This window comes from Hyperolius riggenbachi, chromosome 6, assembly GCF_040937935.1.
Source record: "Hyperolius riggenbachi isolate aHypRig1 chromosome 6, aHypRig1.pri, whole genome shotgun sequence".
In the NCBI taxonomy this organism is placed as follows: domain Eukaryota; kingdom Metazoa; phylum Chordata; class Amphibia; order Anura; family Hyperoliidae; genus Hyperolius; species Hyperolius riggenbachi.
The window spans coordinates 110,404,637-110,429,262 of NC_090651.1; the positions used below are offsets into that span (position 1 = coordinate 110,404,637).

General features: G+C 43.4%; 1 protein-coding gene across 1 annotated transcript in view; it reads right to left on the reverse strand.

Moving 5' to 3' along the window:
• The window catches only part of PLPPR5 (phospholipid phosphatase related 5), a 415,845-nt gene extending 399,146 nt beyond the window's left edge, over positions 1-16,699 (reverse strand). Inside the window, exon 1 of the mRNA XM_068239767.1 lies at positions 15,576-16,699. Coding sequence (XP_068095868.1) covers positions 15,576-15,806 — 231 coding nt within the window. The 5' untranslated portion in view covers positions 15,807-16,699. The remainder of the gene's footprint in view (positions 1-15,575) is intronic.
• Between the last annotated feature and the right edge of the window lie 7,927 nt (positions 16,700-24,626).

The window sequence follows — 24,626 nt, forward strand, 5'->3', positions numbered from 1 at the left end:
GCAGACAGAGGGGTGCTCTAGTCTACACCTCAAGACATGGCTACAGTTGTTTTGATAACCTTCCAGGGAACTTGAAAATGCTTTCCTGAGAGGTTAAAGAACACATTGGAGCAGATTTATTATGAAAAACTAAAGTAATTGTGATATAAAACAAAGGTAGTAGACATAGACATTTGCTCTTTTTTTAACTTGTTTTGCTCAAGTTGTTCTTTCACTGGTTGACTCCAATGTTCTTAAAGAGAAACTCCGACCAAGAATTGAACTTTATCCCAATCAGTAGCTGATACACCCTTTCCCATGAGAAATCTAGTCCTTTTCACAAACAGACCATCAGGGGGAGCTGTATGACTGATATTGTGGTGAAACCCATCCCACAAGAAACTCTGAGGACCCTGGCACTCCTGGCAGTTTCCTGTCTGTGAACCTTGTTGCAATGTGGGAAATAGCTTTTTACAGCTGTTTCCAACTGCCAAAAAGCATGCAGCAGCTACATCACCTGCCAACAGTAAAAATGTCACCATGTGATAAATGTCAGAATGTAAATCAGGGATTTAAAATATTTTAAAATGGGCAAACACTGATTAAATCATTTATACATAATGATTGTAAAAATGAAGCACTTTTTTTATTACATTATTTTCACTGGAGTTCCTCTTTAAAGATAAGCAATAGCACAATAGCTTTTAAACAATAACATTTTTTTTGTTACAGATTATAGAACTCCTGCAATAAATCTGCAGTATATCTATTTCCTAGTTTCATGGAAGCAGAGAAAGGGTTAACCTCCTGTGTTTACATATTAGCTGTGTTTCCCGAGATTGCTGTGCTGACACAGCTGGGAGCTCAAATTACACTTTTGATTACCTTAAGATGAGAGAGAATTAGACAGGCTCTTCTCTCTAATTACACCCAGGGTGGATTGTTCTGTGTTTTCCCTGTGTCCTGTGCAAGAGTTCAGGTCCACTTTAAAGAAGGAGGATCAGCCATACGATGCCAGGGAAAAAACAGATATATAAGTAGATAGATACTTGAGCTACTTACATAACAAAATATGAACTCTGGTCCACTTCAATGTCTCCACAGTTTATTAAGGACTTATTCCAAGACAGAACATACAAAATGCTGACATGTTTTGGACCCGACCTGGTCTTTAATGGCTATGATTAAGGACCAGGTCGGGTCCGAAACATGTCAGCATTTTGTATGTTCTGTCTTGGGATAAGTCCTTAATAAACTGTGGAGACATAATTGAAGCGGACCAGAGTTCATCTTTTGCAATTTCATTACTGGCCTGGGCTGCCTGGGTCCAGCTCTGTCTCCCATTTGGGTGCAGCGGTATATCTCCCTTCCTCCTTCTACTTACATAACACATGTATTACGCTGTCCATGTTTTGATTTCAGTGAATTTTATATAGTAAATGAAGAGAATTCTGTTCCTGGTGGGGGCCATGTATTTTGCCCACAGCTGAGGCTAAATGCTGATGTCATTCTTCCCTTAACTTTTTTTTCTTTTCTCCTCCAATCACTGAGTCACCTCTGCCTTACTTGTAAACACAAGTGAGCAGGGGATCAGGTTTCAGCTAGTCAGGGAAATAAATGGAAGGAGAGATATATTATAGATAAAAAGAATCCCCAGCATGCAACTGTTTGGCACTGATTACTAAAAGGCCAGTGCTCCTTAAGCATGTGATAACTCCAAACCATAACAGCAGAAAACGTTTTGAAAGTTTTGAATGCAGGATTAGCAACTTTTTCACTTAATACACTCAGACCAGTTGTTGTTGAAATTTGATTTTTATGGTGACAATCCCGCTTTAAAAGCACCACGATTAAAACAGATTCTAAGCTGCAAGAGACTTCCCAGAGTTCTTTCTTAATAATGAAAATAATAGCATTAAATATATAATAATGCACTGTCCTAAAATTGGCTAAACGAATAGAGTGACATCTGGACTAACTCTATAAAGCCGCCAGAAAGAACCTTTTGCACATTTGTTATTCTCCAGGTGCCGCTGCCTGGAGAAATCAAATGTTATTTGAGGAGGCCTGCCAAATATCTTCTTTTGGATAAGGTATGATAATGCCCTACTGCAACAGCCTGCCCTTAGGGAAGCTCTATAGCACAGAAGTGCAGTAGGATTTATATATTAGCATATTTATGAATTCTGTTGTACTCACAGTCAGTAGTCACTCATCTCATAATGCAATGCAAATCAACCCGTCTGTGTAACAAATATGGTCCAAGCCCTATCCCATACAGCCATATCAATCCCTGCCATGTACTGATGAGGACCAAAAGTCAAGCCCTATCCCATACAGCCATATCAATCCCTGCCATGTACTGATGAGGACCAAAAGTCAAGCCCTATCCCATACAGCCATATCAATCCCTGCCATGTACTGATGAGGACCAAAGGTCAGAAACAGGCTGTCTACATGTGGGGTTTATGTGGCTGTGTAATATTTAAACAGGGGCGTAGCAATAGGGGGTGCAGAGGTAGCGACCGCATTGGGGCCCTTGGGCCAGAGGGGCCCCGAAGGGCCCTCCCTCAACTACAGTATAAGCTCTCTATTGGTCCTGTGCTCATAATAATCACTTCTATAGATACTTTGAATAGTGGTAATCATTAACAAACTGCTCCCCATTCCCTTCTTGCACCTCTGACACTGTCATTGCCATTGGCAGGTTTTGGTGCACCGTATCAATTGTTATGTGTAGAGTACTTGGGGGGGGGGGGGGGGGGGGCCCATTGTAAAACTTGCATCGGGGCCCAAAGCTCCTTAGCTACGCCACTGTATTTAGAGCTATAGGCTTGCTATACACCAGCGGTTCTGGATGCTTCCCTGGCTTACAGGGGTGAAAAGAGATAATTTGCATATTCAGTAGTGATGCATTGTGGATAACCACAAATGTTCACTTATAGCTGAATTATTGCAAGTTTCCTTCTGTTTTAAGAAGGCAAATTTCACCAAGCATTGCTTATTAGTAGGATGGCTTTTCGGTGTCTCTTTTATCCACCTATACATTCCTAGTGATTTGGGTCACCCCGAGCTGCTTGGTTACTCTGTGTAACAAATATACAATATTTTGCAATCATTAGTAGATTCTGAAAACGTATGTGGCATCCATCAGACAGTAAAAACCTCATAGATTATGTCTGTTTGGCATAGGAGCCATAAGGTCTTCATTGTTTTAAGCTGGAACTGCATTAATACAGGAACAGCTGTTTTAATTTTAATGAATCACTCTACTTGATCCATCCACTTTAAGCACTATCATTATCGGCTGGCGAAGACCTACACTGTGACTAAGCAACGCACATACATTAATGTACAAGATAATGGCTGCAGTTCTAGCACATTCTAGAAATATATTAGCCTAAAAAGCAGGGTAGCCTGCCAATAAGATGTTATGCATAGCTAAAGTACAAAAAATAGCCATGTTGTGTTTTTTTTTATAGGTACGGGTTTTTCTTTTGTGTGCTATATTTAAAACAGATGACTAAACTACTGTCATGACAAGTTTATAATACACCGATAGGATACAGCATACATGTTACATAATACAAAATTTAGCAAAGTCTAATGAGTTTAGTCAATCTGTACCAAACCAAGAGAGTAACATAACATTTAAAATTGTTTTCCCACAGGCAACCATTTGGGGGCACACAAAACCAACAAATGCAAAATGGTTCACAAAACGAATGTTTAGTGATCTACAAAGCCAATCTTTAAGGATCCATTTTAGCTAAAGCCTGTCTTGTCCCTCTTTAGGGGTCTAAAATACCTTTTACCATTGCTTAATGCTGTCCCTGAATGAGGCCAAGCAGCAGGATTCCTAGGAATCTTTATTCAATCAACTTTTTATCTTGATTTTGAATCTAAGAGATAATTCATCTTCTCTTCAAAATAACGTTTTAGAATCTTACAATTAAAAAAGTACCAAAAAGTACCATATTGTTCATAAATAGAAGACACCATCTGCACTGCATCTTATATTCCAAATACAGTGAGTCCCTGACTCTAAACACCCACTGATGTGAACCGACAACCCGGCGGGGACTCCCTGTATTGTCCCCATGTCTCCTCCCGCTCCGCTCTCCCAGAATAAATGAAAGCTTTGGATCACCTAATCCATCAGAGTTCATTGTGATCAGAGACTTCTCCCTCACTGTTTCTAAATTGCTGTATCAAATCAGGTACCTGATGACTGCTAAGGAGGGAGGGAGTGGACAGAGCACATGCATGTTTAGACATGAAAGTGGGGAAGGGAGACCCTACTCTGGCATCTCAGTATCACTTGCCAGAGGACCATATTTCCTAAGCCCAGACTTTAGGAAGCAATTTTCCTTAAACAGTCTAATCAGGCTTCTGTAGTATAAATTTGTACAAGTGCCAATTAGTTATTATAGTTGACATAAATATGCTTAATTTTTAGACCAAATCAAGGTAATTATTAAGGAGTTTGCCATTAATTATGAATGGAACAGTGGGAAAACAAAGATGATTCATGGATTAATTTTCCTCTGGGAAGAAATAGGTTAAGAACGCTAGTATCAGTGGTAAACAGGCAGTTTATTATGAGTGCTGAAGTAGGTCAGCAGTCTGCTCCAGATGGTGTCCTGAAAAGTAAAATTCATAAAGGGTGTCTGAGCTTTTACCTCAATACTAGAACTGCAGCTTCCTTTGCCTCATCTGTCTGTGGGTTATAATCATTAAATTATTATATATGCTTCACCTACTGCAACCACATAATCCTTTAATGTCAAGACTGTGGGTTCTTGGTGGGACTCTTGACACATTATAACAGCAATTTGTAAAGATATGTAAAGATGTAAAGTATCTTATACAAATGTAAGTTATACTCAAACCTAAAGCCTTGTGCACACGTATGAGGCATATCACCTGGCAGTCATAGGAATCTTTCAGGAGACAATGCAGGGCTGAGGCTGTACAGACCGATTGCTAGCCTGCAGGCTAGGGACTTGTTCTGTTGCTATGCATGGGACCGGAGGGTTGATTGAGCTGTGCAGGTTTGATGTTACACGGGTGACGAGTGAGTGGGGAGAACAATGCTCTTGACGGATGCTCGCTCAAAGTGAACCCCCAGGTGATTGCTGCCTGAGTGGCTGAGAGTAGTTGGGGGCTGCTGTACACATGGTGGTTTCTCGGCAGAGGTTGTCATTACTGGTTGCCTCAGCCGCGTTCACTCTGGGACTTCACTTAATCTACTGTATTTTTCGACATATAAGACGCACTTTTTCTCCCAAAAAATGGGGAGAAAAAGTCCCTGCATCTTATATGCTGAAAACAAGGTGTCACCAACTTACGACGGCTAACCTATACGACCCACTGCAACATCAGGGACTCCCTGTATTGTCCCTCATTTGTCCTGTGCTCCCCCCTTCCTGTGTCTCCTGCCCCCCCCCCCGTGCGTCCTGATCTGCCCGTGTATATCCATGAGGAGCAGCAGCTTGTCTCACTTAATCAATGGCTCCAGCGGGAAGCACGGACCTTTCCTCCCCTGTGTGGCTCCTCCTAGTGAAAGCTTCTGCTGATCGCGTCATCAGCAGAAGCCGTCACTAGGGGGAGCCACTCAATGCACTTGTTTAAACAAATAACAGCTCCTATAAAATCACTTCTCTTGTAATGTACCAAAATACATATTAAAATGATGCATGTCAGTTTGCATAAAAGCTCAGCTGGATTTTGCAATAGTGACAAGACCAGCTTGTGATAGGCTCACATAAACAGAGTGTGTGAGTGATACAGAGTGTGCAGGGGGCCTGCAGAGGGTGTGTATCGCTTCTATCCAATCACAAGCAGCCCTGCACATTCCACACATTCAAGCCTTAGCCCAACAGACACGACAGAGGAAAGGAGATAAGATTTATTACAGAGACAGTGCAATTAGGAAAAGCTGCAGTAAGCCAGAGCACATTAGAACAGGCATAGGAACTTATAGGATAGAAGAACTAAGGCTGAAAAATGTGTTACAGAGTCTCTTTAAAGAGTAATTTTACTGAATATAATGTAATAAATAAAACTGCTTATTTTTTGCAATATTTCTTTAGAAATTATTTAGTCCGTATTTCTGTGATGTAGAATCTTTTCTCACCCTGAATTACAATCTTAAACGTATCAGAGGTGGCAGCATCTTTACTCCTGGCATGGTGCATCACTGCAGAATGTTTGTTTGTTGTGTGTTCCACAGTGAGCAGAAACTACACCTGGTCTCCTAGGCTAAACATCACACGAACACAGTGATTCCAGCACTGGAGACTTGGGCGCAGTCGGCGCCACCATAGGCTGTAAAAGGAATTACGGCTATAGCAGCGCACAGGGAGTAACTTCGGCGCCGTCAGAAGACAGAGCTGAAGTTACTTTTAAAACACAATAAACAATTGCTGGAAGCCGAATTGTTTCATTCCTCACCATCCATGGCGGCCTGGAGGGGGAATAGTATTTTACACGGCTGGGAACTTGTGCAGCAGCAGGATTAGCTATATACCGGCTGTATCCTGCGCCCAAGTCTCCTGCGCCGATTCCTCTCGTACGCACATCACATACCATTATACAGAAATATATAGACATATGAAGTGTTTCTGATGCAGAAACCAGAATCATTTGTGAAAAAGTGGGCATCTTGAATAATGTATTGCATTCTTCTATATCTCACTGCAGCACATCTTCAAGCAGTAAGAAACCTGTCTTTGGTACATGCTGGGGCTTTGTTTTAAAGACCAGAACTCAGAACTTCCTCTCTGCTCTAAAAGATAAGCAACAGCATAATAGCCTTTACAGAAAAACATTTCTTTGTTACAGCTTACAGAACTCCTGCAATAGACCTAAAATGTGTCTACTTCCTGCTTTCATAGAAGCAGAGGAAGGGTTAACGTCCTGTGTTTCACATATTAGCTGTGTCTGCCGAGACTGCTGAATTTCTGTGCTGACACAGCTGAGAGCTCAAATACACTTCTGACTACTTACAGATGAGGAGGAATGAGACAGGCTCTTCTCTCTACAAACACACAGGGTGCATTTCTTTCTGTTCTCCTTGTATCCTGTGCAAGAGGTCAGGCCCTACTTTGAAAAACAAAAGCTGGTAGAAAGTACATAGGTTGTGGGTGGATAGCCTTTCATTTACTCAAATCTGTTTTGTCCTTCTGCAGGTGCACTTTATGTTAAGAATTGGTGGTTGAGTTTTGTTAATTTTGGCTTTATTTCAACAATATTCATCTGCATAGAAAGCCTTTACCAGTTCTCCTGTTTCACTGCCCGGAGGTTTGGCCCGTATATGCCATGGTCCTCCAGACTTCCAGACACTCCTCTGATCGCCCAAGACAGTTAGGTAGTGTTTAGGATAAAGCCTCAAAGCCACCAGCAACAATATTGCACAAGCTATAAAATTCAGTAGACGACACTGGAGTATGTGTGTACCAGCTAATCAGAGCTCTACATAATGCTGTCCAGTGTAGGAGGGTAGCACAATAGAAGGTATTACATAAACTGAATCATATGGAAGCAAATCCCTAGTTTAAGAAAAAGAATAAAAGTGAGCCAATCCTGATGTGAAAAGGGCTTTTGTAGTCAGATAAACCCCATGATTAAAACACTTTGTACAATGTGATATGTGTGACGTAAAACTGACACTATTATACCTCCTGTACCTTCTATAAAGTATGTCAGGGCAGATTTATGATTTGCATATTCTCTTCATTAGCAAAAAATCTTGTTTAAAAAAAATAAAAAATGAATGAATGGCACAAAATACAGGAAAACATAGCAAGAAGACTTGTTGAGAAAGTAAAGTCCTTCAGTAGGATAAAGATGTCAAAGTCAGGCTCTCGGATAATAGTAATGTGGCTCAAGAACAAAAGGTGAATGCTGTGCGATGGGCTTTTCAAGGGCCCAGTCTCAGCCTAGAGAGAATCTGTAGCACAATTTTAAAACTGTGATATGCAAACATCATCTGACTAAGCTGAACAGCCGGAAGCAAATCTGTCTGGAAGAATAGGCCAAAATCACTCCCAAACAGCATGCAAAGCTGGTACATGCAATATTCATCCCAGAAGCCATAAGAAAAGGTGACTCCAAAAAACATTAAACTCAGGGCAATAATCATCCTAAAGCATATAATACAAGTAGTTTGAAGCTTACATTAGAGTGCTAAGAACTTGTTTATCACATATATTAAAATCAATCTTCTAAGTGAATCTTTGCTGATTAACTACAGGGAAATATAACACCCAACTGTCCCTCTTTTGAAGGGAAAGTCCCTCTTTGGAAATCAAATCCCTCTTTCAGGAGTGATGTACAGATTCACATAATATATGACTTTTTCTACTGACAATTTTTTATTGTCTCTAGACTTTATTCCCATTCTTTAAATTATACAGTGGTTTGCAAAAGTACGGTATTCGGCCCCCTTGAAATGTTCCACGTTTTGTCATATTACTGCCACAACATGAATCAATTTTATTGGAATTCCACGTGAAAGACCAATACAAAGTGGTGCACACGTGAGAAGTAGAACAAAAATCATGCAAGATTCCAAACATATAAAAAAAAAATAACTGCAAAGTGGGGTGTGCGTAATTACTCAGCCCCCTGAGTCCTTACTTTGTAGAACCACCTTTTGCTGCAATTACAGCTGCCAGTTTTTTAGGGTAAATCTCTACCACTACCAGCTTTGCACATCTAGTGACTGAAATCCTTGCCCATTCTTCTTTGCATAAAAAGCTCCAGCTCAGTCAGATTAGATGGACAGTGTTTGTGAACAGCAGTTTTCAGTTGCCACAGATTCTCAATTGGATTTAGATCTGGGCTTTGACTGGGCCATTCTAACACATAGATATGTTTTGTTTTAAACCATTCCATTGTTGCCCTGGCTTTATGTTTAGGGTCGTTGTCCTGCTGGAAGGTGAACCTCTGCCCCAGTATCAAATCTTTTGCAGACTCCAAGAGGTTTTCTTCCAAGATTGCCCTGTATTTGGCTCCATCCATCTTCCCATCAACTCTGACCAGCTTCCCTGTCCCTGCTAAAGAGAAGAAACCCCAGAGCATGATGCTGCCACCACCATATTTGACAGTGGGGATGGTGTATAAACCGCTCAAAGGGTAAAGGGCGCTTATTATGGGAACCCCTTATTATATTTCTTTAGCCCGCAGCTAACCAATAAAGTGTGGGTACCCACTCTTCCACATTGGGCAGTCTATGTATATCTGAGGGTCATGCATGATTGATCTTTCATTGTGAAGTATTTATATGAATATGAATTTGGAGGTAATAATAAGCTGGTGCTAATTGCTATAACAATTGATTTTATACAAGGAACTTTTTCATTTACTGTTGATGTTTATATATGAGGAAATAAAACTTTACCTGATTCTATCCACATTTTGCATCACCAAAATATTATTATTGCTGTATATGAATACACTTGCCCAGCGCAACCTGTTTTTTTGCTCCAGTTGGGATGGTGTGTTCAGAGTGATGTGCAGTGTTAGTTTTCCGCCACACGTAGCATTTTGCATTTTGGCCAAAAAGTTCCATTTTGGTCTCATCTGACCAAAGCCTTTCCACATGTTTGCTGTGTCCCCCGCATGGCTTCTGGCAAACTGCAAATGGGACTTCTTATGCTTTTCTGTTAACAATGGCTTTCTTCTTGCCACTCTTCCATAAAGGCCAACTTTGTGCAGTGCACGACTAATAGTTGTCCTAAGAACAGAGTCCCCCACCTGAGCTGTAGATATCTGCAGCTCGTCCAGAGTCACCATGGGCCTCTTGACTGCATTTCTGATCAGCACTCTCCTTGTTCGGCCTGTGAGTTTAGGTGGACGGCCTTGTCTTGGTAGGTTTACAGTTGTGCCATACTCCTTCCATTTCTGAATGATTGCTTGAACAGTGCTCCATGGGATGTTCAAGGCTTTGGAAATCTTTTTGTAGCCTAAGCCTGCTTTACATTTCTCAATAAATGTATCCTTGACCTGTCTGGTGTGTTCTTAGGACTTCATGATGTTGTTGCTCCCAATATTCTCTTAGACAGCCTCTGAGGTCGTCACAGAGCAGCTGTTTTTGTACTGACATTAGATTACACACCGGTGCACTCTATTTTTTAGTTCCTGGTGTGGTTTCTCAAACAAGATGTACTTCAAGTCAATATGACTGAATGGGCTGGGTGGAAGCCTTTTCTCACAACTGAAGATATTATTAAATCACACCAGCAGTGAAAATGATATGGAGACTGCCATATTTACTTCCTTTTTAAGCAATACCAGTTGTCTGACTGTCCTGCTGATCTCATTGGCTGCAGTAGTGTCTGACTCACACACCTGAGACAAGCATGCAGATAATCTAGTCATACATCAGTCAGAAACATCTGATCTGCATATATGCTCAGGGTCTATGATCAAAAGTATTAGAGGCAGATGATCAGCAGGACCGCCAGTCTCACTCTCAGACTCCTTCAGTTGTATAGGACAAAAATTATTCCATCAGATCTGTTTTCTGCATATCAGGTGTTACAGAAGAAGACAAAGAAGGAATGGATTGCATTGCTTTTACCCCTCCATGTCTTAGTGACTGCCCTTCTACAGTGGAAGGGGAGAGAGGAAGAAAGAAGAAGGGACCTGGGCATTGGTAGAAGAGGAAGGCACTGATGAACCTCTGCAACCAATATTATGAATGTAAATAGTACCTGAAGTGATATGTGACAGGATATGTTAACATACTGTATGTACTGTATGTACAAAGCTAATTCTATCTAAAACTAGGCAGTGTTCCATGTTTCCTCTTTTCTTACAGTAAACATTAAGAATAAGAGCACTAAAGGACAATTTATCTAACTGCAGTCTCATTAGTGTAATGCTCAATCACTGATAACTATTTAGAGGCTGAAAAACTCCTGTGTGGCTAAAAAACAACAACATATTTTATGAATATATATCAAGTTCAATAGTTCAAGATTAGGGAGTGGAATATGATTTTATTTTGAAAAACACCCTCACCTTGAATTGAACATGGTTTTATTAAAGGGTCACTTAAGCCAAATAATAAAAAAAAAAGAGTTTTACTCACCTGGGGCTTCTACCAGCCCCTGAAGCTGTCCCGTGCCCACGTACACTCGCTCCGATGCTCCTGGCCCGGCCGGTAGCCACTTCCGGTTTCGGCGACAGGAGCCGACAGGCCAGGAACGTGAGTGATTCTTCGCGTTCCTGGCCGTAATAGGGCCCTCTATTCTGTTATAGCATATATCATATAACAGCATAGAGGGCGCTATTACAGCCAGGAACGTGAACAATCGCTCATGTTCCCGGCCTGTCGGCTCCTGTCGCTGAAACCGGAAGTGGCTGCCGACGGGGCCAGGAGCATCGGAGCGAGTCTACGTGGGCACCGGACAGCTTCAGGGGGCTGGTAGAAGCCCCAGGTGAGTAAAACTCATTTTTTTTTTATTTGGCTTAAGTGTCCCTTTAAGGTTTGCTTTAATGTAAAATCCATACCTATGACATAAAATAAATATACACATAAACATCCCAAATGTAGAGAAACTCAATCCATGGATATACTGTAGACCTATACTAAAACTATTTATGCAAACTCAGATTTCTATACATTAGACCACTGAATAAGAAATGCTTTATCTGATTGGTTGCTATGTTTAATCACTCTACAGATGTGCTGCAGTAATTTCATATACATCAGCCCATGCTTTCCATACCTTCTCATAGAAACACTTGGTCTCATGTCTACCATTTCAAGCAATTACATACAGTAATTTATAATTCTGTGAAAAAATTGAAAAAATATGTAAGATTATTTAGCCCCAAGCAACCCTGGCAATCTTTTATCATGTAATGTATGGTAGATGAATTTCTGTGAGAGCAGACTGAGCAATCATAGTAGAAGTCAAGATAAATAATTTCATTAAAATGAGAGTCACATGATCTGGTCCCTCAAGAGAGAGATGACCTAGCACTACGCAATCATTGGTATGCATTTGGCTTTGTGCATCTCTTCATTATCACCGAATCACACAAACAATAATTCATCTGTAAAGGTTTCCATTGTATTATACACATTTATATGATATATGAATCAATATATCATTTATAGCTTCAAATTTGATTTCTAACTCAATAGGGTGAATTGAAATGTGGTTGCTAGCAACTACTTAACGTTGACCCAACTAATGAGTGCATCAGATCCTAGCCATCTCAAGGTTTATTCTGTAATTTTCAAAAGGGGTCCAACGTGATTTGGACAACATTTATTTTAGTACCGGCACCATTTTCAGCTGTTCAGTGTTTAACCTGAAATGCTTTGATGCTCCTCGTCATCATTTGGCAGATCATTACCAATACCTGCAATGCGATTCCCCCCCTTCAACCTGCCACCAAACTATGACCTCCACTTTATTCCTAACCCTCACTTCACTCCTCTTCCTATTCTAACCCTGTCTTAATGTCTACCCATAATCTTCACCCTAACCTTCAAGGACTTCCAAGGCCAAAACAAAAAAAAAAGTTAAATACCTCACCTGCATCACATATGAAGGCACAGAGGACGCCGTAGGCGCCCTCTGTGCCGCTCCGCCAGGTCCCTGATGCTCAATAGCCCCCCCGGGCCGGCTCCCGACCCCATGGCCCAGGTCGGGCTCTCCTGCCTCCACAAACATGGCTGTATGAGCTGGCCGCGGCTGCGCAGCCCACATAGCGTGAGAGCGGCTGCACAGCTCTAGGACCAACCCCCGATCCACACTACCAATCCCAATCAGTAGCTGATAACCCCTTTTTCCATGAGAAATCTATTCCTTTTCTCAAACTGATAATCAGGGGGCTCTGTATGGCTGATTTTGTGGTGAAACCCCTCCCACAGTGTGATGTCAGCACCTCACAGCTCTTTGGTCCTGATATCACACTGTGGGAGCCTTGTTGCATTGTGGGAAATAACAGCTGTTTCCAATTGCCAAAAAAGCAAACAGCATCTCTTTCCACTGACATCACCTGCCAGCAGTAAAAATGTGACCATGTGATAAATGTCTGCTTGTAAATCAGGGAGAGGAAACACTGACCAAATCATTTATACATAATTATACATAAGTATTGTAAAAATGTAGCACTTTTTAATTACATTATTTTCACAGGAGTTCCCCTTTAACCGCTTTCTAGGCCTAACTCTGCACTCCCCAACATTAACCCATTTTTTAATTTTGCACTCTAAGCAACTCCTAACATTAACCTCTTCAAAACATTAAACTCATCCCTTATGCTAATCCCTGATCCCTGGCCCTGACCTTCCCTTCAACTTTAAATGTTTTTGTTAGAAGTTTGACTTCATAGATAGGAAATAAATATTTTATCTTAAAAAGTAAGCATGGAGACAACAGGAGCCCAGTAGACGTAATATTTTCAGGTGAAGGGGGAAAGAATGTAGTAAAAGAGGGTACTCACAACAAAATGAGGTTGCAATAGAGGGCAAAAAATAGCTTAAGCCCAACAGGGACTACCGCTAAGATGCCCAATAAAGGCTATTTTCACATACTGCAGTGATATTTGGCCTGATGAAGTAAGGTTTTGCCCACAAAATGCGTTGCCATAGTAATAATAAACTTGTTTTACCCTTTATCTGTGTTATATTTTAGGTAAGCCACTCCTTATTTTAATTTTTAAGGATTTTAATGTATTTTATCCTTCCTGGGTGCCTCTCACCCCTTTGTATTTGTTAGAAGTAATCAGATAGAAATATTATATATCATGGTCAAAGAATACAAATTGCTCTTACACAGTGATAGTAAATGTTCAGCATCAATAAGATACTCAGCAGCCACTGTCTTGCCAGAGGCCTACAGCAAATTATGCTATCCTATAAGCTCAGGCGGCCGTGATCCGGCCAAGCTAGATGTAGAGTGCCTGACCTAATCTTATCACTGTCTATGATTCCACTGTGGTCTGCTGCAGAGTCTGTGGGTTACCTGAGGTGCCTGGGCTGCTATGCCTGGATATGATTTATACATAACCCCAGTGCTTTGCATCAAATCATGTGATAAGCATTCGGAAAGCATTCAATTATAATGTCAAGGCAATCCCCAGCATGCTGCAGTAAAGGTATATATATATGTTCCAGCTATAGAGAAAAAATATAAACAGTCAATACCATTGTAGGAAAAATCATAAATACTGTACGGTCACTTGGTTACCACCACCTCTTATATTATAGATCACTGTAACAAAGGAAGTCTATGTAGGTGAGATGTGTATATACTGTATAATGAAACGGCACTATATATACTGTATATATACAGAAGTTAAACCGCAACACATTCAATTATAGTTAGCTGTCAAATGATCTTGCCCTGTTGGCAGCGCACAGGTTAAAGCTCAAATAGCTGAAGGTTAAAAAGTAAGAAGATTAAATCTGCATAAACCCTATAATCTTCTAACAAGTGGATGTAGTTATTTACAACAAGGGAGCTCCATTTTGTGAATGAATAACGGCCATCTAATGTCAATTTACAACCAAACCAGCAAGCTCTATTGGCCGCCTTTCCTCCCGCCGTCCAGCATATGCTAGCAGAAGGTCAGTTTAGAGTTTCTCCTGAACCTAAGTTGCCCTCACCACCATGTGCTGCATTTTCAGAGGAACAGACAATGCTCCTGTGGCCACTGCAGAGACCCAGCCTGTCAATAACAAGATAATGAATGCCGTTAAGAAGCCAAACTGCAATCTTCATCACAAAACATAATGAGCCTTGATACTAAACCGGGACACTGTGATGAACTGCAGAGCAGCTCTGTACTAAAGACAGGGCATAATAGAGTACACAGTGACTTCAGAAAGAGGGCAGTAAGTGAAAAAGGAAAGGAGGTGGGGGGATCAGGAGGGGAGAGATTGTCGGAAGAGGGAGCTACAACAAGCAGTTAAATCCATTTCACTATGTGGAAAAAAAAAACCCTTATGCTTCTTTACAAATGCAAATAAAGTGCAATGAATGCTCAGTCAGAGCCATAACACAATGCAATTATCAACATGGAAATACCGTTGAGCAGTTTAAATCACCATCTATCAACTATGAGGCTACAAAATCCACTCATTTTTCAGCTTGCTGCTTATTTGTACTTATTGATGAGTGCATGAAAACTACAATTACAGTTTACTGAAATCAGGTCAGCAGCAGCAGGAGAGGAACCATGGTCCTCACTATGCATGATAAGGCTATTGGCATAATTTCTTGCCTTTAATAAATGCACCTGGTCTTATTTAATGAGATGGTGCAATGATGACTGATGCTGTAACCATGGCAACCAATCACTTTTCAGCTTTCATCTGTGCAGTCAGATGGATGATGATTAATGTTTGGTTGTTCTGGATTCCTGCAGTCTGCTCTTTTGCCTTCCCAATAATAAGCCACACAAGCAGTTCCAAGCACAGGTTAGTGTATATTAAGTATAGTTACATGCATGGCTGTCTACTGATGAAGACATACTGCTGCCTGCCACAACAAGGCTCACTCAGGTCCAGCCATAAAACTCCTGTTTCATTGACAAAACTATAATGTAAGTGAGAGGATGCTTACCACCAGCACAGGTACTCCTGTGACCAGGGAGAGGAGGAGGACTGGGGGGATGTCGCTGCTCTCATCGGGTCCCGGATAGGGCTTGGTGTAAGTGCTATCGAAGCAGAAGAACCCTTGGACATTCACAGTGAACGTGTCCGTGTATTCGAAGTAATAAGCCAGCATCACAGTCCCTGCCATGATCACCATCTGGAAATAAAGCATGATCGTCAGGGAGAACTGAAAACTCATTTAAAGAACCATCCACACATCAAAGGCACAACCGGAGCTCAGGAGCTGTCCATGCTTGCGGTGCTGAAACGTCGAAATCACTGTATGGCTGGGATCGCTCTGCGCTAAAAAAGGCTCCGTTTATCGCAACTGAACGGACCGGCAGACATGCGAAAAGATCCTATGCAAAGCAATAGACTCTCCAGCACAGAGAAAAGGCTCACGCTTTCCAGCACCCGGAACAGGCTTCTGTTAAACGAGATCATCTACTTAATTAAAATGGTTGTCTGGATCCACTGGCAGATTCAGCTCAGATGCCCACACATCGTAAGTTGCCTTCAGTGACTGACGCTTAAAGCTCCAGCCCTCCTGACAATTATGTTCCCCTTTTTCCCTGACAATTCACTGATCCATTGTAACCTCCAAGCGGGATTCACATGGCTACAGCTGCTTCCTAGGTGGTGAAAAATGGGTGATGGGTTTCTTATCCTCCTTGCCACAGTGCCGTGCTTCGCAAAGAAATTCAAGTGGTGAGGCTGCCCCATTGCAAAGCCATCCTCTCCTTCCCACTATTTTTTTCATGAGAGATTGGAGCTGAGAAGCAGAGAATCCCAGCGCAAGGGACCAGATCCTCCCTCTGTGAAAGACAGAACGGACCTTTGTACTGACTTGATGGATAGAAAGGGAGTTGTTTTTCTTTTTTAGAATGCTTGTGAGATAATGCAAGCTAGCCCTGGACGAAGAAGATATTATTCATTTGTCACGGAGGGAAAAGAAGCCGGACAGCCACAGATTGCTGCAGAAAGCATCCTGATTTCTCCAGCTGTGTGAGCTGATGCAGAGGCACAGCGTGGGAACCCCAGGCAATGGGTTAACACGTTGCAACCAGGGCAAGCCTCGCGTACCCTGCACTTCTTAATCTCTGCAATGTGAATAACTTCCTCCTCTTTTTTTCCAAACTCCTCCCCCTTGAGATGAGAAAAAAATCTTCTCTGGCAGCCTAGAATATGACCTCCCTCTCTGCACTTCACAGGCTCACAGTCCAGCAAATATCTATCTATCTATCTATCTATCTATCTATCTATCTATCTATCTATCTATCTATATATATCTTCTTATAAAAGAATATCAATATTAACCCCTTGCACTCACAAACTTCATGCATACAGCAACCAGTACCACAGACAGATATAAAAACCTGGAAGGTGTTTCAAAATGGAGTGCATTAGTTATGACAACACTGCAATATTTTGCATTAATATGATTCACCTATTTCAAAGTTTCCTCTTTGGAATCTGTCCCTATTCAGGGGAAAACTCAGGATTTTCAAGGGTGAGGGGCTTCAGCCACACACAATGTAATAATATGGTAGGACATTGGAGTATGACTATGGAAGGGATTGGATTGTGAGCTCCTCTGAGGACAGGGAATGACATGAGTCTGTAAATACATAATAATAATATGGTAGGACTTAAAGTACCCCTGACCTGGTCCTAAATACGTTTAAAGAGAAACCGTAACCAAGATTTGAACTTCATCCCAATCAGTAGCTGATACCCCCTTTTATATTACATGAGAAATCTATTCCTTTTCACAAACGGATCATCGGGGGCTCTGTATGGCTGATATTGCGGTAAAATCCCTCCCCCAGGAAACTGTGAGGACCATGGTCCTGGCAGTTTCCTGTCTGTGAATCTCGTTGCATTGTGGGAAATAGCTGTTTACAGCTGTTTCCAACTGCCAAAAAGGCAAGCAGCAGCTACTTCCACTAACATCACCTGCCAACAGTAAAAATGTCGCCATGTGATAAATGTAAAACAGGGACAGGAAAGCATTTAAAATGGGCAAACACTGACTGCAGATGGAATAGAGATGGTAAGACAAAGAAAGGGGAGTGGATAAAAGAGATAGAAGAGAGTGTGGGAAAGGTAGAGAGAGGAAGGTGAAAGACAATAAAGGGGACAATAAAGACAATAAGGTGGATAATAAAGAGACATGAGTGAGTAGTGTGTCTGTAGGAAAGAGGAGAGAAGGGGAAGGAGAGGGTAGAGGGGAAGAGTGAGAGACAGGGATGGGGAAGACAAGTGGACATACAAACAAATCGGAGTATGAGAGAGAGAGAGAAGCACAGGACAGAAGGAATGGGAGTCAACACATAAACAGGTGCGAGATAGTGACCATGATCGCAATAATCTATTTTGCAGTGCCATACTTAGATACAGTGGCGTAGCTAAGGAGCCATGGGCCCCGATGCAAGTTTTACATTGGGGCCCCCCAAACACTCTATACATAACAGTTGATATGGCTTGTCAAAACCTGCCAATGGCAACTACAGTGTCAGAGGTGCAAGAAGGTAATGGGAAGCAGTTTGTTAATGATTACCACTATTCAAAGAATCTATAGAAGTGATTATTATGAGCACAGGACCACTAGAGAGCTAATACTGCAGTTGAGGGAGGGCCCCTCTGACCCAAGGGCCCTGATGCAGTCGCAACCTCTGCACCCCCTATTGCTATGCCCCTGCTTAGATTAAACACAGACAGACATATTGCACTATGGAGGTAAGGCAGGGTGTAAAGAGGAGAGAAATGATATACTAGGGAGTGAGAGTAAGAAAGACAAGGGGGAGAACAAAACACACTTCAGTGAGAAATAGAGGTAATTGGCTTTAAGAGGGCTATGACATAAGCAACCCGAGATCAGGAAGCATTCGGCTGGCTTATCCATCCAGACCTCCCTCAGTGCTTCTTCTCCTATCACTCACAAGTCGGTTGATTGGAAGTATTGCTATCTGTATCCACTGGCCTGTGAAGCATATTCAGCAAATACAGATAATAACGAGGACAGCCAAAATCTGTCATGAAGGAGGAAGAGAAGTCTTCTGAAAGCCTTCTTTAGTAGCACACAGCAGAGGCACAGGGCCGTGCTCATACCTGGCTCTATGCTCTATCAAGTTCCCCAGAGCTTCTCCATGTTCTCTGTACACAAGCTGCTGCAACAGTACATCCAAAGTCAACAGTAGATGTGAAAGAAAGGGGGATTTTTTCATAACTCCTGCGAAGTGTCAAATGCAGCGGATGTGGTGCTTGTAGCAGCGCTGGTGGCCGCGGAAGATGAGGTGTTCTGTGTTAAATAGTCAACCACGTCCTGACAATCTTGGGAGTTGATGGGACGTGCCTTCTTCTGAGCACTGTACTTTAGTCCAGGGCCGCACAAAATCACGTCAGCACGACCTCGAACTGACCTGCCCGGTGGCATGCCTCTGGGTCTGCCTCTACCTGTTTTATCCATATCGGGGGGGGGGGGGGGGATGAAGTGAAAGGTATGCACTGACTTGACTAATACAATGTGCAGTCACACACAGGTGCAGTGAAAGGTATGCAGTGACTGATATTACAATACAATGTGCAGCTGTCACACAGGTGCAGTTAACAGGTATGCACAGACTGGTATATTACACAGTGTGCGGTCACACAGGTACTGTGATGTGAACAATTATGCAATGACTGGTATTATAAATTTGCAGCTGTCACACACACAGGTACCATAAACAGGTGCAGTGACTGGTGGTATATAACACTGCGTGTGCTCACGTAGGTAGGTAGGTAGGTAGATTGTTGATCCAGAGATTTGTTGATCCAGGAATTTTATCTGATTGCCATCTGGAGTCGGGAAGGAATTTTTTCCCTTTTGGGGCTAATTGGACCATGCCTTGTAAGGGTTTTTTGCCTTTCTCTGGATCAACAGGGATATGTGAGGGAGCAGGCTGGTGTTGTACTTTGTTCTCTGGTTGAACTCGATTGACGTATGTCTTTTTTCAACCCAAATAACTATGTAACTATGTAGGTAAGTGCACTGAACAACAGGTGGGTATGCAGCGATTGGTATTAGAAATGTGCACCTGTCACACACAGGTACTGTGAACAGGTGCAGTGACACTGTGTGCGGTCACGTAGGTAGGTAGGTGCACTGAACAATAGGTGGGTATGCAGTGATTGGTATTAGAAATGTGCACCTGTCACACACACACACACACACACACACACACACACAGGTACCGTGAACAGGTGCAGTGACACTGCATGCGGTCACGTAGGTAGGTGCACTGAACAACAGGTGGGTATGCAGTAATTGATATTACAAATGTGCACCTGTCACACACACACACACACAGGTACTGTGAACAGGTGCAGTGACACTGCATGCGGTCATGTAGATAGGTAGGTGCACTGAACAACAGGTGGGTATGCAGTGATTGGTATTACAAATATGCACCTGTCACACACACAGGTACCGTGAACAGGTGCAGTGACACTGCGTGCGGTCACGTAGGTAGGTAGGTGCACTGAACAACAGGTGGGTATGCAGTGATTGGTATTACAAATGTGCACCTGTCACACGCACACACACAGGTACCGTGAACAGGTGCAGTGACACTGCGTGCGGTCACGTATTAGTCAAGTCAGCGCATACCTTTCACTTCATCCCCCCAATATGGACAAAACAAAAGGCAGAGGCAGGCCACCTGGTAGGTCTGTTCGAGGTCGCGCTGTTGTGATTTTGTGCGGCCCGCGACCAAAGTACAGTGTTCAGAAGAAAGCACGTGCCATCAACCCCCAATATTGTCAGGAGGTAGTTGTCTATTTAACACAGAACACCCCATCTTTCTCAGCTTCCGCACGGAAGCGTGACATATCTTCCTCCTCCTGCTCTGATTCTGGCACCCCACTTAACACTCAGTCGGCCGCCACCACCAAAGTTTCATCACCCCAGGGCTCGGCGGTGTGGACATTTTTTTGTGTGTCTGCCTCAGATGAAAGCAATGCCATCTGTACTCTCTGCCACTGAAAATTGAGCCGTGGAAAGACATAGACCCGCATAGGGACAACTACCTTACAAAGGCACATGATTACAAAGCACAAACTTCTATGGGATGACCACCTGAGGGAAAGCAGCACACAAAAGCAAATCCACACACCGCAGTGGAAGATATGCAATTATTTCTCAAAAAGGCGATACCCAAACTGTACCGTGATGTTGAAAGGCAAGTGGTGTCATCTCTGGCACACAGCGTTGGGTCAAGGGACCATCTGACCACGTGGTCTGCAAAGCACGGTCATGCCTGCCCGAAGACTAAGTCAGTCCCCACACACAGCATCTCTACCTGCACGCAGTGTGACTGCCTGCCCCAAGACTAAGTCGCTCCCCACACAGCAGCTCTGCCTGCAGGCCGCTTGACTGCCTTCTCCGCCACCACCAACAGGGTCCAGGACTACAGGTGGATTCCTGAATTTTTAAGGCCGCTGCTAGCAGCGGTCGCTAACAAAAACAATAATATTTTTTCTGGTGCGTGTACATGCCTGCCTAATTTTTCTGGCTGCACTGCGGCTGCAACAACAACACAAAAGGCATGTAGATGTGTCAGTTCCCCTTCGTGATCGTTACCTTGCCGCGGTTACTGCGTATCACAATGAAGCAATGACCACCAGCTATATGAGTGTTTCGGGGGGGGGGGGGGGGGCACACCTGACCCAAGATAATAAGGTCGTTGCTTCATTGTGGACAGACCAAATTCGATCAGCTGGACAGTCACTGTTGTTCTATCATTGAGCTACCACAGCCCGGCAACCATATGGGCTTGAAAACCGCCATGGCCTGCACTCTCGCCATGGTGCGCACCAGTCCTCCTCCAAACAATGCCTCCAATTTAGCATTGCAATGTGATTTCTGCCCTTAAAACGCTGCTGTGTGTCAAATCCAGATTTTTCCCCGGGACTTTTGGCGTGTATCCCACTCCGCCATGCAAAACTCCAGGTGTTAGACCCCTTGAAACATCTTTTCCATCACTTTTGTGGTCAGCATAAATGTTTGTAGTTTTCAAAGTTCGCCTCCCCATTGAAGTCTATTGCAGTTCGCGAAGTTCATGCAGACCCGAACTTTTGCGGAAGTTCGTGTTCGAGGTTCGCAAACCTAAAATCGGAGGTTCGAACCATCTCTAGGCATGGTTAGCGTCCCTACATTCCCCCTTCGACCTCCAACCCCAGTGGGTTTTGCCCTTTATAACACTCCTTTTCTTCACAGTATGAAGAAACGTTCCGTTCTCTCATTGCCCCTAATGCAGGGCTTCATCTTCCATTTCCAGTCTGCTAGGCTGCGGTGTCTGGAAAATTGCTGCAGGGAGGAAACTTGCAGTCCATTTGATAGATCCGTTTCAATGGCTGGATGTGAACGAATCCATAGATTAACATCCGTTTGCATCCATTTCTTTTGTACCAGTGTCCGTTCTGTTCCATGTACGGACCGTTTAACACCCGTGTGAAACGGGCTAGAGGCCGAGGATATCTAGAAGCACAAGGGAGCACATAGTACTTACAGGCACAGGCCTTCTGATCCATCTGAAAGCCGAAGGACAACGAATAGCTCCCATATACACCCTTATAAACTGGTGAACTAGTTACATGCATGTCTTGGTAAAGGTGAACTACATTTTCAAGCATGCCACAGTTTTTTACACAGTAGGACATGCTGGCCTTTGTAGTTCCACATTCTACAATTCAGATTCTCTACACAAGCTCCTTTGCTGAAATATAGAGGATTACAGCCTCTAAACAGAGAAGCAGTAGCTACTAAACCTGCTCCATTAGTTCAAATACGACTCACCGTTGCCAGCTGAACTTTGATTTTGCACTTGTTGTGACTTCCTTCTCCTGTGGGCTCCTGGCTACTGTTCCTCCTTCATCTCTTCACATTCCACCAGCAGCCAATAATTAACACTCGGCATGCTGTTCCTGGCAAAGATGCCTGACAGCTCCCCTGTGTGCAGCCTCTGCCCTGATGGCTGCAATGCCTATCCATGAAAATCATTAGGAGCAACAGGGAAAGAAGTAATGGCCTCAAGCTCCAGAAGCTTTAAAGACAGGCAACAAGACAGCAGAGCAATCTGTTTCACGTCCTGATTGTGCATTGAGCATGGTGTGACTAGCCCCTTGGAAGGCCCATGATATGCTGCACAGAAGCAATGTGCAGTGCTGAGTGTATAAGCAGCATATGCACTCTGTCAGCTGTGCACAGGCAAGGAGGTTAGCATGCAGATAGTGTGCAGTAATGTGCATGGAGAATAGCATGCAGATTGTGCTTGATTCACTAAACCGTGATGACTTCTATCACGGTCGTTGTTGCACGCATTGTAACTAGGGTGGCCACTTGCAGAACCCCAAAAAGGAGGACATCACACCCTGAAAAGGAGGACATCACACTGAGCGTGCCAAAAGTGGGTGTGGTCAAGCATAATGTGGGCGTGGTCATGGGTGGGGCCACATATACATGACCTTAGCAGTGGTGTAAATTGTCTGCCGGGGAAGTTTGAGCTCTGCCGTAGTGTAGCCCCCAAAAATAGATGTAATCTGACAGCATTTGACCAAAAATATGCGTAATCTGGTAGAAGTTCCTCCAAAATACAAATAATATGGCAGTGGTTCCCCCAAAATAGACAATGTGGCAGCAGCAGTTCCCTCCAACATACACATAATCTGGAACCAGTTCCCCAAAATACGCAAAACCTGGCAGCGGATCACCCAAAATACACATAACACCCAAAATACATGTAATCTGGCAGCAGTGGTCCCCCAAACATACACAATCTGGCAGCAGTTCCCCAAAATATGCAAAATCTGGCAGCAGCCGTGCCCCTAACATACATAATATGGCAGCGGTTCCCCATAAATACAGATAATCTGACAGCAGTTACCCCAAAATAGGTACCCCCAGCCAGGTCTATAGGTGTCCCCAGTATAAGTAGTCATGAGTATAGTTGTCCCCAGAATAGGTAGCCAGGTGTATAATGCCCCCAGAATAGATAGCCAGGTCTTTGGGTGTCCCCAGAGTAGTTAACTAGGTCTATAGATGTCTCCGGTACAGATGGCCAGGTTTTTAGGTGTCCCCAGAATAGTTAGGCAGGTCTATAGGTGTCCCCAGTATATGTAGCCAGGTCTTTAGGTTCACCCAGAATAGTTAGCCAAGTGTATAGGTGTCTCCAGTACAGATAGCCAGGTGTCCCCAGTATATATAGCTAGGTATATAGGTGTCCCTAGTATATTTAACCAGGGCTATGGGTGTACTAAGTATATGTAGCCAGGTCTATAGGTGTCCCCAGAATAGTTAGCCAGGTGTCCCCCGGCAGGAGGGGCGAGCTCAGTAAAGGGAGAGCGGTAGGTACACCAGTGTGAAAGGGCGGACATCTCCCCCCCCTTTCCTCACCTTTGGGCTCCCCCTTCCTCGCTCTCCCCTCTAGAACTAAAGTTTTGGGGTGGCTGGAAGTGGGTGGGACTTACCTGCCTCCTTCCATGGTGAAGCAGTAGTGATGTCCGGTTCATGAGTCATTTGAGCCTGTTCTTTCCTGTGAACCGACTCATCCACTGAACCGAATCAGTTCAGTGGATGAGACAGGAACTGCAGCTGCAGTTCTTGTCTCATCCACTGAACTGATTCGGCTCAGTGGATGAGTCAGATCATTACACTTACAGGAAAGAACAGGCTCAAATAACTCATGAACCAGACGTCACTACGCAGCGCTTGGAGCGAGGCAGAGGTAAGTCCCGCCCGCTGCTAATCACCCCAAAACTTTAGTTCTAGAGGGGAGAGCGAGGAAGGGGGAGCCCAAAGGTGAGGAAAGGGGGGGGGAGATGTCCCCCCTTTCTCACCTTGCCCACTGCTCCCTCTTCTCTGCGCTCTCTCCCTCCACACAGCCCAAAAAGGAGGACATGTGGCTGTCCTTCCTTGCCTTGCGCTGCACGGAGGACAAGCAGTCCAAAAACCGGACTGTCCGGCCTAAATCCGGATGGA